The 14411-nt window shown below is 47.9% G+C and overlaps 1 protein-coding gene across 1 annotated transcript in view; it reads left to right on the forward strand.

The window, feature by feature from the left end:
• MRC2 (mannose receptor C type 2) overlaps positions 1-14411 on the forward strand; it is a 52925-nt gene continuing 38514 nt past the window's right edge. Inside the window, exon 1 of the mRNA XM_036899832.2 lies at positions 1-298. Within this exon, the coding sequence (XP_036755727.2) occupies positions 175-298 (124 nt within the window). The 5' untranslated portion in view covers positions 1-174. The remainder of the gene's footprint in view (positions 299-14411) is intronic.

The following is a 14411-nucleotide window of genomic DNA, read 5'->3' on the forward strand; positions in this document are numbered from 1 at the left end:
CTCCGCCCGGCCTGCCTCCTCCCCTCCTCTCCTCGGGAGGCATCACTTCGCCCGGACCCTGAGGAAGACGCGAGCCCCTCGCGGGCGGCCAGCACAGCCCAGCGCGGGGGCCGCCTCCACACGCCGCGCCCGCGCGCCCTCCGCCCCCGGCTGCCCGGGCTCCGCGCCGCGAGCATGGGGCCCCGCCGGCCGGCCCCCGCGCCCTGGCCGCGTCACCTGCTGCGCTGCGTCCTGCTCCTCGGGGGTCTGCCCCTCGGCCGCCGCGGCGCCCCTGGGGACGCCGCCGCCGCCCTGCCGGGTAAGGCGCTGCCAAGCTGGCCAACCTCGGGGGCCGGGCGGGGGGAGCGCCGGGGAGCGGGCCTCCCTCGACTTTTCCCTCCTTTTTTTATTTTTATTTTTTTGGCCAGGAGCTCGTGTGCGTGTGTGAGTGTGTGTGACTGGGTTTTTAAAAATCGTCTCCGCTTTTCTGAAAGCGAGGAGGGGGAGAGGGGACGAGGAGAGCGCATGGGGTGGGGGAGGACCTGAGTGGAACCAGATGTGACGGGCGGCGGGGGAGGGGAGCTCGGGGGTCTCCAGCCTCCTCGGAGGGAGAGGGCGGGCTCCGGAGGACCCCCGCGCCCGCCCTCCCGGGCCACCCGGCGCCGGCCCTGCCCTCGGCCGGGGACCTGCGTGCGCGTCCCGGGAAACCAGAGGCTCCGTCCACGAGGCTCCCGGCCGGTCCCCTTCCTTTTGCCCCAGGACTGATGGGTTATTACTGTTTACGAATTATTCGTAAGGACTTGTTTGCCCTTCCTGGCATCTGAGGGTGTTTGTATGTTCTTTTCCACACTTGGTCTAAAAGGACGGCTTGTGGCATGCGGCATCCGCACCGCTTGAACGGAGTTCTGTGGGGCAGTTTTGTGCCACCAGGATGCACCGACAGGCTGGCCACCCTGTGTGTGTGCGTGTGTGCTGTTGTGTGGGTGGCTCTGAGCAAACTGGCACCCCTCCAGAGTGGACAGATCTTGGGCGGCAAAAGAGCTACTAAAGATGCAAAAACCCAACCAACGGAAAACAAAAACCGGAGCTGTGCCTTCTCTTTCTGCTGCTCTTTCAAAGGGTGACAGTGAAGCGTGGGGGCAGACAGACCCCTCACCCAGAAGCTGAGAGCTCAGGGACAGATCTATTTCCTGGGCGGGCTCCTTGGAGTCAAAGCTGGAATAGCCTTGGAGGGTATTCTAGCCAGAGCTGGGCCCAGCTTGGTCTTGCTTTGTATTTCATTTGGGGCTGGGGTGAGTGAAAGGAGTCAGTCCGTGCAGCGTTTGCAGTTTTATGCCAAGCCCAGACAGCCCCCTGGAGGACCTGGGGCCTCTGGTCGTGGCCAGTACTCGCTTGGTTGGCCCTCCTGCCGTGACGTAAGAGACCAAGACACGTATCTGCCCTGATTGTGCTGATGGGAGAGGTGCGGCTGGGGTGACCCATAGTCACACCAACCAGAACCCCCTGCTGGACTCCGGACCACCTGGAGTCCAGGCAGTGACTCCCTCCCCACAGCAGGTCCAGGCTGTCCCCTGCCTCCCTGCCCTCCTACCGGAGTCGTGCTCCTCTGCGGGGAACTCAGAAGTGCGGCAGGCAGCCGGGAGGAGTGCGGGAGGGTGGCCGTTCCAAGAGACTCGGAGCCCATTTTAAAGCCAGGCGCTGGGAGAGTCTCGGCCAGAGTGCTGACTCGGCCTTCCCCCCCACCCCCCCGTGGAGCTTTGGACGGAGCGGGGGAAATGCCTGGTGAGAGGCCCAGGCAGGGAGGACGCCTTGAGTGCCCCTTCTGCCTCCTGGTCTCCTCCCGGCCGTCCTTGCCCCTAGCTACCACAGCCTCAGAGGGGCCCCTTCCCAGTGGCATTGCATTAATCACCCCAGAAGCCTAGGTATGGGCCTGGAGGAAGTTGGGGGTGGGGATGGCCAGGTCTCCACCCCAGGAGTTGAGCAAGAAGAGGGCGGAGCTATTGTAGGTCCAGCCCCTGAACATCACTGTACCCTCTGCCCAGAATGCTCCCCCTCTGGACCAGATTCCCTCCTTAGCCCCCTGGACCTGCTGAATTTGGTGGTCGCAGCTCCAGGATCTGAATGGCCCACGAAGTACTCCTGCAATATGGGGTTGGGTTTGGCGGGGCTGCTGGGGTGAAAGTTACCCTGGGGAGGGGGTGCCTGTGGGTGGCTTCCTTGACCCCCAGAAAAGGAAAGCCCTGTGGGCTGAGAGGGGGGAAGTGCCACAGCTTCCCTATGGGTGGTGGGACAGCTGGGCAGCAGTGTCTTCTTGGTGTGGGATGGCAGAATTCATCTTTTCTTCCCCTCTGTGGAGGGACCCACAAAGCACGTTAGAAGACCTCTTTGTAAATTGCAGTATTGATGCATTTTTCTAGCACTGTCTGATCAACGCTGAGCCAAGTACTTGGGGAAGAGGGACGATACAGAAGATGTTAGGATGCATCCTTAGAGAAAAGAAAATGTTGGAGAAACTAGGGTGGAAGGGCAAAGGGTCACTGATGCTCTTTGGAGGCAGGCTGGGTGGGACCAAGCATTTTGGGGGCAGGGAGGGGAGCAGAGAGGGCGAGACCAGGAAGGTGAGCTGGGCTGTTGTGAGGATTATGTGGAAGTGTGTTGGGCTGGGGTGGAGTGTCCCTGAGTGGGCTGGGAGAAATTCCTCTTTCACTGTCCGGGAGTGAAAGAGGAAGGTGGCTATGTGCCTGGGAAGCCAAATCAGGGGAACAGCTTGCCGGCTACCAGTGGGGACCCATGGAGAACCCCTGAGGGTTTCTGAGCAGAGGAATGAGATACGGATTGGAAAGGGGAACTGGGAGCCTCAGGAATCAGGTGTCCAGGTGGAGGAGTGAGGAGCCCTTGGAACTCTTCCTGTGGGTACAGGCTGCTGTCTACAAGACAAGGAGGGGAGGCATTCCTTCCCAAAGGCATCAGGTACTTTCTGCCAGAATCAGCCAGACAGATCGCCTGCAGTTCCGGTCCAGCTCCTGGTGAGTCATGGAGTTTGGGGCCTTCTTACTATCCACCCACCATCCGCCCACGACAAAACTCAGTCTAACCTGCTAGCCTTCTGTGAGCTGCCAGGGCTAGAGTGGTGCCCAGCTGAGCCAAGGTTGTGCTGAGATCCGGCCCTCCTGCTGTTAACCTGGGCAAGGTGAGGGTGCAGGCTGGGGAGGAGGAAGCGCAGGTCTGGCTCCCATTAGAGAAATCTTGCCAATGCCTGCATGGCACAGTGATTTGGGTCCATGAGATGATGTGAGAGGTGAAATTTTCAGAGAAGTATTCCTGGGACTCGCCACTAATGTAAGCATTGATGGGCCCACTGCGCCCTGCTGAGGGATGGAGCGATAGTAGGCATGGCTACCATTACTCGTGTGCTGGGCTCTGTGCCAGGTGCTTTACAGGCAGTAGCTCTTCTATCTCACAACCCTGGAGGGTGTTATCACCCATTTTACACCCTGGCAGTTAGCAGTTTAGAGCTGTTATTTGCTCAGGACCACACCACTTGACCACTAGGAAGTTGTAAAAGCAGGTTCGAACCCAGGTGTGGCTACTGAGCCCAAACATTTCAGCACCAGGCCGTGCTGCATCTCCGTAAAAGTAAGCACCGAGAGTGCGTGTGTCGGGAAAGGCTGGAAGGCTCTACTTCACGCGTGTTTCTCCCCAGAGCTCCCAAGACTAGAGCATCCTCTTGACGTGTCCTCCGGAGAGGAAGCCCAGGGAGCAGGCAGAGTGGGCAGCCCCCTGCCATACTCCAGCTGTCTGGGTGGTGCTCGGCTTTTCTCCCTGGGCCCCAGAGGCAAGGATGGAGCCCCCCTCAGTATCCTCAGGATATCCAAGGTGCCCGCTCTGAGAAGGCATCCATCAGCGAGTGACAGAGGGGCCTGGTGGTGGAGGAGCCAGGCCCCACCCGGCACCCGAGCTGCCCCGAGGTTAGGGAGTCACATGTTGGTTCAGTCCATGGTCAGACGAGCCCATGCTGCACTGAGAGAGGATGACTGTGGCCGGTCCTTGTGAGCCCACCTCCCCCTGCGCCTCAGTGGGGGTCCCTGGACCTGGAGGGCCTGGGCATTGCTGACAGGAAGTGTCCCTTCCTATTTAGGCCTTCATAGGATGGGGAGGGGCCCCTTTCCCATGACTGGATCCCATAAATCTGGGTGGGGTGGGCCATCGGGTGGTGACGCAGCTCTTGGAGCTCACACTGCACACTGGGCACTGCAGATCCCAGTGACTCCTCAGCTAGGAGTTGTGTCAGTAAACAGGCAGCCTGTTTGGGGTCCGCACGTGGCATCTGCAGCCCTAGGGACCTGCTGGCATGGGCCAACACTGGCCCCTTAGGGGGCAGATTGGGTGAGCCCCAAATTTCACACATGGCCCTGTGTAGAACTCCTTTCCTTTCTTGCTCCCCCTGCTCCTATTCACACCTCTCTGTCGCCTCCCCTGAGCCCCTGGGTGGAGCAGACCCCTCCGGCCCTGCTGGGCGGGGCCCCTCTTGCCCTGCGTTCTGCCTCCCAGCCCTGGCTGTGTTCTGGATGGAGGATGTGGAAGTTCAGCTTCTTCCCAGCCCCCCTCCCGCCCCCCTGCTGCCCTGTCCCCTCCTGAGCTCGTTCCAGGTGTCCCTGCCTCCGGGGCTCACCTGGGCTTAGGGAAGAGAAGCACCTGGATGTTGCACACAGGGATAAACCCCAGAGTGGAGGGGGCCCCCCCTTTTTTTTCCTCTTTTCTCTGGTATCGCCTCGGAGGACACGGTGAGAAGGTCCTGTGTTGGGCTTGGAGCCCCTAAAGTGAAAAGCAAGAAGCCAGTTTCCAAGCCTTTTTTGACACCCTCGGAGAGTGTTTGGAAGGGGAAGCTGATATGGTGCTCCCCTGAGTAGACTGAGGCAGGCGTGTGGCACAGCTGGGAGTGGTCAGTCCTCTGGAAATACAAATCGGACAGCATCAGTGGGACCAGAATAAGTGCTCCTCACCAGCTCTGTGACCTCAGGCAGACTCAAGCTGCTGCTTTTGTAAACTGGAAAAAATAAAATAATACCTCCTGGCAGGAGTATTTTAAGAATTACACAACAAGGAGATAATATATATATGAGATACGAGATAATGCCTAGTACAATGGTGGACAGAGTCGTTTCTTAGCCGATAATACTAAATTACTGCTATTTTTGTTATTGAGAAGAGAAAATATGAATATCAAGGGACTTATTTATGAAAAAACATAGGCCTCAAAATACAAAGTCCTGACTACAGCCACTTAAAAAACAAACAAACATCAAAGCAGACCTAAAGCCATTGGTGACATTTTGCTAACTACTTTAAGTGCCTAAAAGTCACCATACTTTTCCTGAAAAGTAAATTTCAATCCTCACTTGGCCTCACTCCTCAAACCCCTCAACTTTCCTTCCCTTCTTTTCACTTCTCTTCATGGAACTTATCTAGCTCACCTTCACTCAGGAACTGAGGAGTTTCCTGTGACCCTGGGCGTCAGAGCAAAACCCAGACCGTCCCTGGCAGACTGCGGTTGGCCATACTGCCCCCACCTCCCGGCCGCCTGGCTTTGTCAGCAAGCTGGCAGAGAAACTGCCCCTCAGTGGTCATGGTGATGAGGCTCCCTAATTGCTAAATTCAGTGGCCTTCCTCAGGCTCACCTTGCAGCATGGATGTCACCAATAGCCCCAGTTTTAGTGCATGCCCAGTGGAAAATAAGTAAAATGTAAAAAATGTGAAGTCTTCCCTCCCCTCAGCCCACACCCTCATGGTAACCACTGTCAGTAGTTCGTGGGATAGTCCTCCATTTTTTATACATATGCACACACACAGAAATACTTGTTTTACACAAATAGGACCACATTTTAAGCTGTATAATACAATAAAATAATTTTTATTTTATAATTTTCTTGGAGATCATTCCATGACAGGCTGCAGAGCTTCCTCACTCTTAACGGTGCTCAGTGTCTCATTGTAAGGATATACTGCCTTTAAAAAAAACAACTACTTCCCTATGAATGGACAGACAATTTTTTGAAAATTCTCTCTTTCCCTGGCCTTTCTGAGGCAGTCTCATCTGTGACCTCTGCCTCCTATCTCCCCTCCATCCTCAGTCCAGTGCCAGCTCTGCTGCCACATTTGTGCTCCTAAAGGGCAGCTTTAACCATCAATAGAACAAAATCTACACTTTTCTGAAGTGAGAGTTGGAGGTCTTCCATTTTCAGGTTTTACCTCTTCTATTCAATCCCTTGCCCAAGTCAAACTGAGTTTCTTGCTATCACACGCAGGTGCTGAGTTCTGCTCAGCCAAGCCTCTGCTCATGCTTTTCTTCCAGCCAGGAGGGCCTGGCTGCACACGTCTGTCTCTGAGTGCCAACTCATCCCGGAGGCCTGTGAGTTGCCCTCAGCTGGAAGAGCTGCCCCCTGCCTGGTGGAGCTCTGTCTTCCTTCCTAGACTCCGGGACAGGGCCATCTTATTTCTGCACAGTGCCTTGGATGCAGTAACATTTAGTAAATATTGAAACAAAAAAAATAACAGACTAGGGTCCACCATCCCTGGCTGGCTAACTGAGCTTTAATTGACATATAACACTGTGTTGCTTTAAGGTAGATAGCTGATGATTTGATAGATGTGTGTATTGCAAAGTGATTGCCAGAATAAGTTTAGTTAACATCCGTCACCTCACATAGTTGCAAATATTTTTTTTGTCTTGTGATGAGAACTTTGAAGAGAGTTATCTCCCAGAGTTTTAGATGATGTCACAATCATGAAAAACATGTGGCATTGAATTAAACAGACCAGTGGACTGGAATAAATGCCAAAAGTTAGCTTGAACTGTTCAAGAACATATTGTGAGACACCCCAGAGGAATCTTTACTTTGAAATGTTTTGGACAGCTGGATTATAAATTAAAAATTGAATTTCTGTTTATAGCCAATCACACTTGAGGAAGTTCAGATGGCAAGTTGTCACACAGAAAGTGCAAAGACCACTAAAAATCAAAGCTATGGACAATTTATGTAGCTCCGAGTGACAGCATGTATGACTGGGGCATTATGAATTGGTTCAAGTTTTTAGGATTCAGCCTTTCAGATAATATATAAGAAACTAGATATATAAGACTTTATATCCTTTGACCTCATAATTCCATTTTTAGGAATTTATAAGGCATTAATCCCAAAGAGAAAAATGTTCATAGAAGGGCTATGTGTAGTAGCAAAACAAATTAGAAACCATCTAAATCCTGGACAAGAGTATGAGATATCTTAACATGAGGTATCTTAAATGAGGACAAACTGAGATATCTTAACAATGGACAATTTATGTAGCTCTGAGTGACATATATATGCTATTGTCAGTACATGGAAATATGTCTAAGAAGGAAAGTTCTTACGGTCACAAGGCAATCTTACGAAATAATATGTATTAGTAACAGTTAAGTGAAGCTGAATGCCTGATCACTGGCCTTCATTTTTTTCATTCAGTCAGTTAACTTTTTGTTTTTGTGTTTTTCTTGAGCAGTGACAATGTGCTAGGCACGGTATTTGATGTTAAGGACACCATGGTGAACCAGCCAGACATGGTTCCTGCCTTCCAAAAGCTTTTATTTGGAGAGCAATCCCCCCAAAATGTAGAGCAACATAAATAGAGTCAAATGTTCACTGATTTCATTTTAGGTGCAATTTTAAAGTTCATTAGAAGAAAGGTGGAAGCAAAAGACACCTCTGAAATCTCAGACGTGGGATGGGTGGGAACCTGTCTGACAGCAGAGAGCACAGCCACGAGTGAGACCAGCCTGGTCAGGTAGGAATTCACCGGGAAACGCCTTGCGGGCAGTGTTGGTCTCCGAGGAAAGGACTTTCTGGTATAACCCAGAGATGCTTAATCTCGTTTCTGAAGGATCTCAGCATTGGTGGTTTAGAAGAGATTGGAAGCACTATTTATAATAACCAAAACAGAAATAAAAAAGAAGAAATATGGGTAAATTACAGAGTGTCGATCAGGCAGAGAAAGACAAATACCATATGATTTCACTTATTTGTGGAATATAAAAAAACAAAGCAAAAGAGAAGGAACAAAACAGCATTAGATTCATAGACACTGAGGAGTGACTAGTGACTACCAAGGGGGAGGAGAATGAGTGGGGGAGGGGTGGGTGGGGACTGTTGAACCACTGTGATGTGCATTTGATTTAAAAAAATAGATTGTAGACACACAATGAAATACAATGCAGCAGTGAATGAATGAACCTCAGCTACATCCATCGACATGGGTGACCTTAAGAGACATAATGCTGAGTGGGAAAAAAAACCCAGAGGCCTACATTGGTATTATACTCTTTCTCAGACCATTAGAAAAGTTGAAAAATAAACAAACAGTGAGCACCCATATACTCTTCACCTAGAAGCACCAACTTCTTGCCACTTTTGCTTTAACTCACTGTGTGTGTGCCTGTATCTGGTAGTGCTTTGAAGCAGTTGTAGATGTGACATTTCACACCTAAATACTTAAGCATGTATCAACTAAAAACAAAGATACCCTCCTATACAGCAACAATACCTTTATCACATTCAAGAAATAGATAAAATAATTGTTGCTAGTATGCAATCTGTGTTTGGATTTCTCCAGTTGTCCCAGTAATGCCCTTTACAGCTATTTTTAAGTCCAGGATCCAATTTGGTGTATCTCTTCAGTCTTCTAATCTAGAATAGTGGGTTGGCCTTTTTTTTTAATATGGCATTGCATTTTTGATGGTTCCAGGCCAGTTGTTTTGAGAATGTCTGCAGTCTATATTTGCCTGATTGTTCCCTCATTAGATTCATGGTCAACATTTTTGGAAAGAAAACTACATGGGTGAAGTGTGTCCTTCCCATCGTTTCACATTAATGTCAGTTTGTTCCCCTATTGGTGATACTAACTTTGATCACCTTGTTTAGGTGGTGTTTACCAGATCTCTGCTAGGAAGGTGTCTTTTCCTCTTTGTATTTAGTAGATAATCTAAGGAACTTAAAACTACTCTTAAAAGAGCAAAGTTGTTCATAGCAGTGCTATTCCTAATAGCCAAAACCTGAAAACTAGCCCTAAACTGAAAACAACCCAAATGCCCATCAACAATAGAATGGATAAATTGTGGTAGGTCCACACAATTGAATAGTATACAATGATCATGAACAGTCTACAACTACATACAGCAGTGTGGATGAAGCTCACAAACACTGAGCCCAATGCAAAAGAGTTCATACCATATGTTTCCATCTCTATAAAATATAAAAAAGAGGCAAAACTGATCTATGCTGTTTGAAATCAGGAGAGTGGTCACTCTTAGTGGGAAAAGTTGTGATCAGTGGAGTCCCAAATAAAATTTAAAAGAACAAACGGAAGAGATGTCTAAGTGTATATGGCAAGAAGCGCATACAAGCCCATGAGAAAAACACAAGAACCTTCAGTGGTTTTAAGACATCAGGATCAGAATAGATAAGACAACAAAGGTGGTGAACAGCGTTCACAAAGAAGGAATGGCAATGTCTAATAAGCCTGTGAAAAATGTTTAAAATTACTGGTAATCAAAAATATATATATACCATTTCACTGCTTACAGTAGTGCCAACAAAGATTAATGTAACAATATATTCAACATAACATTATTTATTATTAAGATAATCTGTTTATAAATTGAAGGCTAATAGCTAGGGAATGAGTAAATGAAAGGTATTTCACATCATGGAATAGCATACAGCAATTGGTTTTGTAAAATTTTGTTAAGACAGAAGAAAAACGTTGCTGAAATATCAGAAACTAAAAAAAAGGTTCAAAAGCGGTTGTATGATGTGTGTTGTATATGTACAGTCGACCCTTGAATGACATCAGGGTTAAGGGCATTGTCCACCATACAGTTGAAAATCTGCATACAACATTCGACCCCCAAACACTTAACTACTAATAGCTTACTGTTCTTATAGCAGTAAATGATAAAAGACTAGTTATCCACATATTTTGTTTTCAAGACATACTTAACTTTTTAACTCTTTCAATATTTCTAGGCTGAGTGGCTCATCTGAGTTTTTCTAAATTGTCACAAATCTCCAAAAATTTCCAAATATCAAAAGAAATCTTCATTTTTTTCAATATATTGGGCCAAAGTGTAAGGGAACCGATGCAGTTCACACCCTCGGTGTCAGCTGATATGTGTATATGTTAACATGGACAGGAATTATACTTTGGGTAAGTGAGGTCGGTAGAGAAATCATACCAAATTAATGGAAGTTGTATGTCACAGTGTACTACACTATATTGTGTTATATATTATCTAACAGAGGTGATTATAATTAAGACCTTTCTTAAACACGACTGTATTTTCAGCAAGGGCTGCAGGGGGCACCTTCCTCCTTGTCTGATCATGTGATTCCGGCGCACTCCCTGGACTCCCATCACATACCTGGGCCAAGCCTGCAGCACGTGACTCCACAGAGTCAGTCAGAGCCTCCTGGGCCTGCCAGCCCTTCCCAGGCAGCAGGTGGGAAGGTGGCCCTCCTGGACTGTGGTCGGCCCAGCTGAGCCGGCCTGGCTGCGGAGGAGACAGTGAAGCTCGGTTACAATGTGAGCGGCCCCAGAACTTGGGGTTTTACCTGGTCTGCTCCACACCAGCCCCTCCCGTTGATTTTTTTTAAGGTATAGCTGGAGCTTGGCTTTTCCAATTGCAGGCAAGGAGTCCCCAGTGGGTGGGGAACCTCAGAACAGGTTTTCTGAAGATGCTGTTGGGGTGCTCACAGCAAGAGCAGGGGTCTGAACAGCAGGGGTAGAGAACAGCAGGACACAAATTCTGTAAGTACTAAATGTCAGTACATGTATATGACACTGGGTGCAAACCAGAAAGGTACCAGTAAGTTAGGAGATAGGCTTTTAGAAGGCTTCCTGCTTTTTAAAAAGCTTCATGACATCTCTATATAACATTGTGCAACAAATGAGAAGTGGGGACCACACTATTTACTGAGCACATAAAGTTTCTGCCAGGGTTAGTACTAGGCAACTCCACATACACTATATTTTAAATCTTCACATTCCTCCCGTTCACAGATATGAAAATTGAGAGCCAGTGTCACATATCTAGTGAGTAGCAGAGCAGGGGATGTAATCTAAGTCTGTTTGGTCCCCGGCATGATCTTTAATTTTATAAATGAATAAGTATTGGTTATAATATAATGAACATTTGCAAACCCACCATCTAGTCCAAGGCAGAGAATACTTGTACTTACCCGTGTGCATCTGCACTGTCTTTGTGAACTGTCTGTTTGTGTCCTTGATCATCTTACCCCTTCAGGTCTTAGCTTACTATTATTGGGGTCTCTGTTTTTCTCATTGGCTTGGTATGAGCTTCCTGCCATATTCGTTACAAATATCTTTCCCTTGTTTTTTGTTCATGTAAAGATTTTATTTGAGAAGTATCTTTTTCATGCCCCCACTTCCTCCACACAGTTGGCCTTTGGGGTAAGGTTTACAAAGTCCTTTGGTGGTCAGACTGGACACACTCTTTCCTGGGAAGGCTCCTGAGACCCTTTCCCTCCCCCATCTTCCTTCCTTCCTTCAGCCCTCCCTGGGCTCCCAGCACATCTGAACTTGTGAGGAGCTTCAGTTTAGTGAACTTGAATGAAGCTGCAAAAAGACAATGTTCCATTTTTTTTTTTCCCAAGAAAAGCATACATTTTCATGATTGTAAAAAATGATACCTATTTTAGAAAAAGTTAGCAAAAAAAATAAATAAATAAAATAAATTACTCCAAATCTCACCACTAAGAAACAACCACCATTAATATTTTGGAGAATATCCTTCCAAATTGCCTCTCCTGTCCTCTCCCTCTTCCTTTATAAAACTTGACGTAAATGTTTTCCTGTGGTTTTTGTGACATTCTTTCATGTGCCATTATGTCCTTAATACGTTTCCACCCAACTCTTCCCCTGGCTGTGCCGGATTCCACTGTGTGGATGTACCGTGCCTTATCCCTTGTTGGACATCCAGCTTATTTCTCATTTCACTGCTGGAGACACTGCTGTGTGCATCCTGGCACACTGGGACCCTCGCTCAGGCCTGCAGACGGGGGGGATCCTGACTCAGGGTGGGAAGCTGGCTTGAGCTGCATCCGTCTAATGCCTCTGAACTCACCCAAGTTCTCTGTTGTCCGGGTCTCTGCTCCTTGACAGTAGCTTTGGGTGTTGGTCTGGCCTGTGTGTTGGTTTTCCCAGGGAGCACCTTTTGGGTCATTCCTCCAACCCTCTTTTTCCAGCTGGGCTGCATTTAGTGTAAACTCTGTGCACATGGGTGGAGCTCACATAGATTTTAAGTTCGAAACAAAGGATACTTGTTTCACTTATTCTCTATACACACACACACATTGGCTATTTTCTTTTTGAAAGTTAATGCAAATTTTGTCACTTTATTAAGTAGACAATTTACAAAGGACTTTATAACCTTTTTTTTTTTGTATCATTAATCTACAAATACATGAAGAACATTATGTTTACTAGGCTCTCCCCTTCACCAAGTCCCCCCCACATACCCCTTCACAGTCACTGTCCATCAGCGTAGTAAGAATCTGTAAAATCACTACTTGTCTTCTCTGTGTTGCACAGCCCTCCCCATACCCCACACACACTATACATGCTAATCGTAATGCCCCCTTTCTTTTTCCCCACCCTTGTCCCTCCCTTTCCACCCATCCTTCCCAGCCCCTTTCCCTTTGGTAACTATTAGTCCATTCTTGGGTTCTGTGATTTTGCTGCTGTTTTGTTTCTTCAGTTTTCCTTTGTTCTTATACTCCACATATGAGTGAAATCATTTGGTACTTGTCTTTCTCCACCTGGCTTATTTCACTGAGCATAATACCCTCTAGCTCCATCCAACACGTTGGCTATTTTTTAAGAATTACCGAACATGGTGATTGTAGAAAATGCAAAGGGAAGATAACAAAAACCACCAGCTATCCCACAACTCAGTGATAACCACTGTTAGCACGTGGGCATATGCTGATTGTGAAACTCTGGTGTGCCTTGGAATCACCGGGGAATCTTGTTTACCATCCAGATTTTCCTTCCTGCTGAGATTCTAATTCAGTCAGTGTCCTGTGGGGCAGGGGCGCCTGCACTGTAAGCAAGCCCTCTAGGTGATTAAAAAGACCAACATGGCAAAAATGTCTTTCCAGACTTTACTTGATTTAAAAGAAAATAGACATGAGATCATACTGTACATTCAGTTTTTTAAAAAATCAGAATCCATGTCTAAATTACCTTTAAAAAATCAATTTCTATTATGTGAGTGTATTACAGTTTACTTGTCAACACCATATTGCTGGACATGAATTTTCCCCCATTCACTGCTACAGTAAATAATGCTGTGTAGCTAAATCTTTGCATAGATTCTTAATGAGTTCGTAAGTTAAATCCCTAAGAAGTGAATTCTGGGGTCAAAGGGTTTGTGTTTTTGAAGGCTTTTGATAGGTGTCGGTCACCAGATTCTCCAGAAAGGTTTCCCCCCCGGAACTCCCACCACCAGGAGTTTGCATGGGGCCATGCGGGGAGGCCTTAACCCCCTTTGCTCGCAGCCAGTGTGCCAGCCACCTGATGGGCAGCACCAGGGGGCTCCGGGCACATTCCAAGTGCTCAGTAATGGTTAGGTAGGTAAACATAAGGAGGGTTTTCTCCACTGAACAGATGAAGCAGGATGCTGAGGGATGGAGAGGTCAAATGTCTACAGCAGGAATTCCAACCCAGCCTTGCATCCTGAGCCTGAGCTCTCTCAACTACACTATGACTTTTGATTACTGTCAGAGAGGGAGGGATAGTGATGTTATGGGAGCAGTACTTTTTTACATGGTCCTGAAAAATGTATGGACGAAATCAGGAGAAGGGAGTGAAAGACTGGAGAAAGAAGTTGTTGGGGGGGGGGCCCTGCACAGACATTCCTTTGTAAGTCAAGGCTAATGTGTTAAGGTAGGTCTTCGAGATGTTGCCATGGTGGTGGTGCGTGTGTGACCCTTTGTGGCTGTCCAGGGCAAAGCAAGTTAAACTCGAGCTTTGAGCACAGAGTTGGGTGCTGTGGGAAATACAGAGATTGGGTTCCTTCAAAGATCTTAAGATCTCCCCTGTGACTCCCTTCCCCCGGTTTTATTTACTCTAGAAACATTATAATACTGTAATAGAATGTTACGTGTAATCCCAACCTTCTGGCACAACGAATAATTTCATGTTTCCCATATTCCCTTCTATTCAGTGTCTGTATATAGATCTGTTTTTAAGGAGGGTATAATTTAGAGGATGTGAAACCCTTACCCATAGGACAGGGCAGCTTGCCTCTCCACCCCCCTTGGTCCGGCTCAGTTCCACAGCGCGGGTATCCAGCGTCTGCTGTGTGTCCTGTGCTGGGA

Source organism: Manis pentadactyla, chromosome 4, assembly GCF_030020395.1.
Source record: "Manis pentadactyla isolate mManPen7 chromosome 4, mManPen7.hap1, whole genome shotgun sequence".
Lineage (NCBI taxonomy): Eukaryota > Metazoa > Chordata > Mammalia > Pholidota > Manidae > Manis > Manis pentadactyla.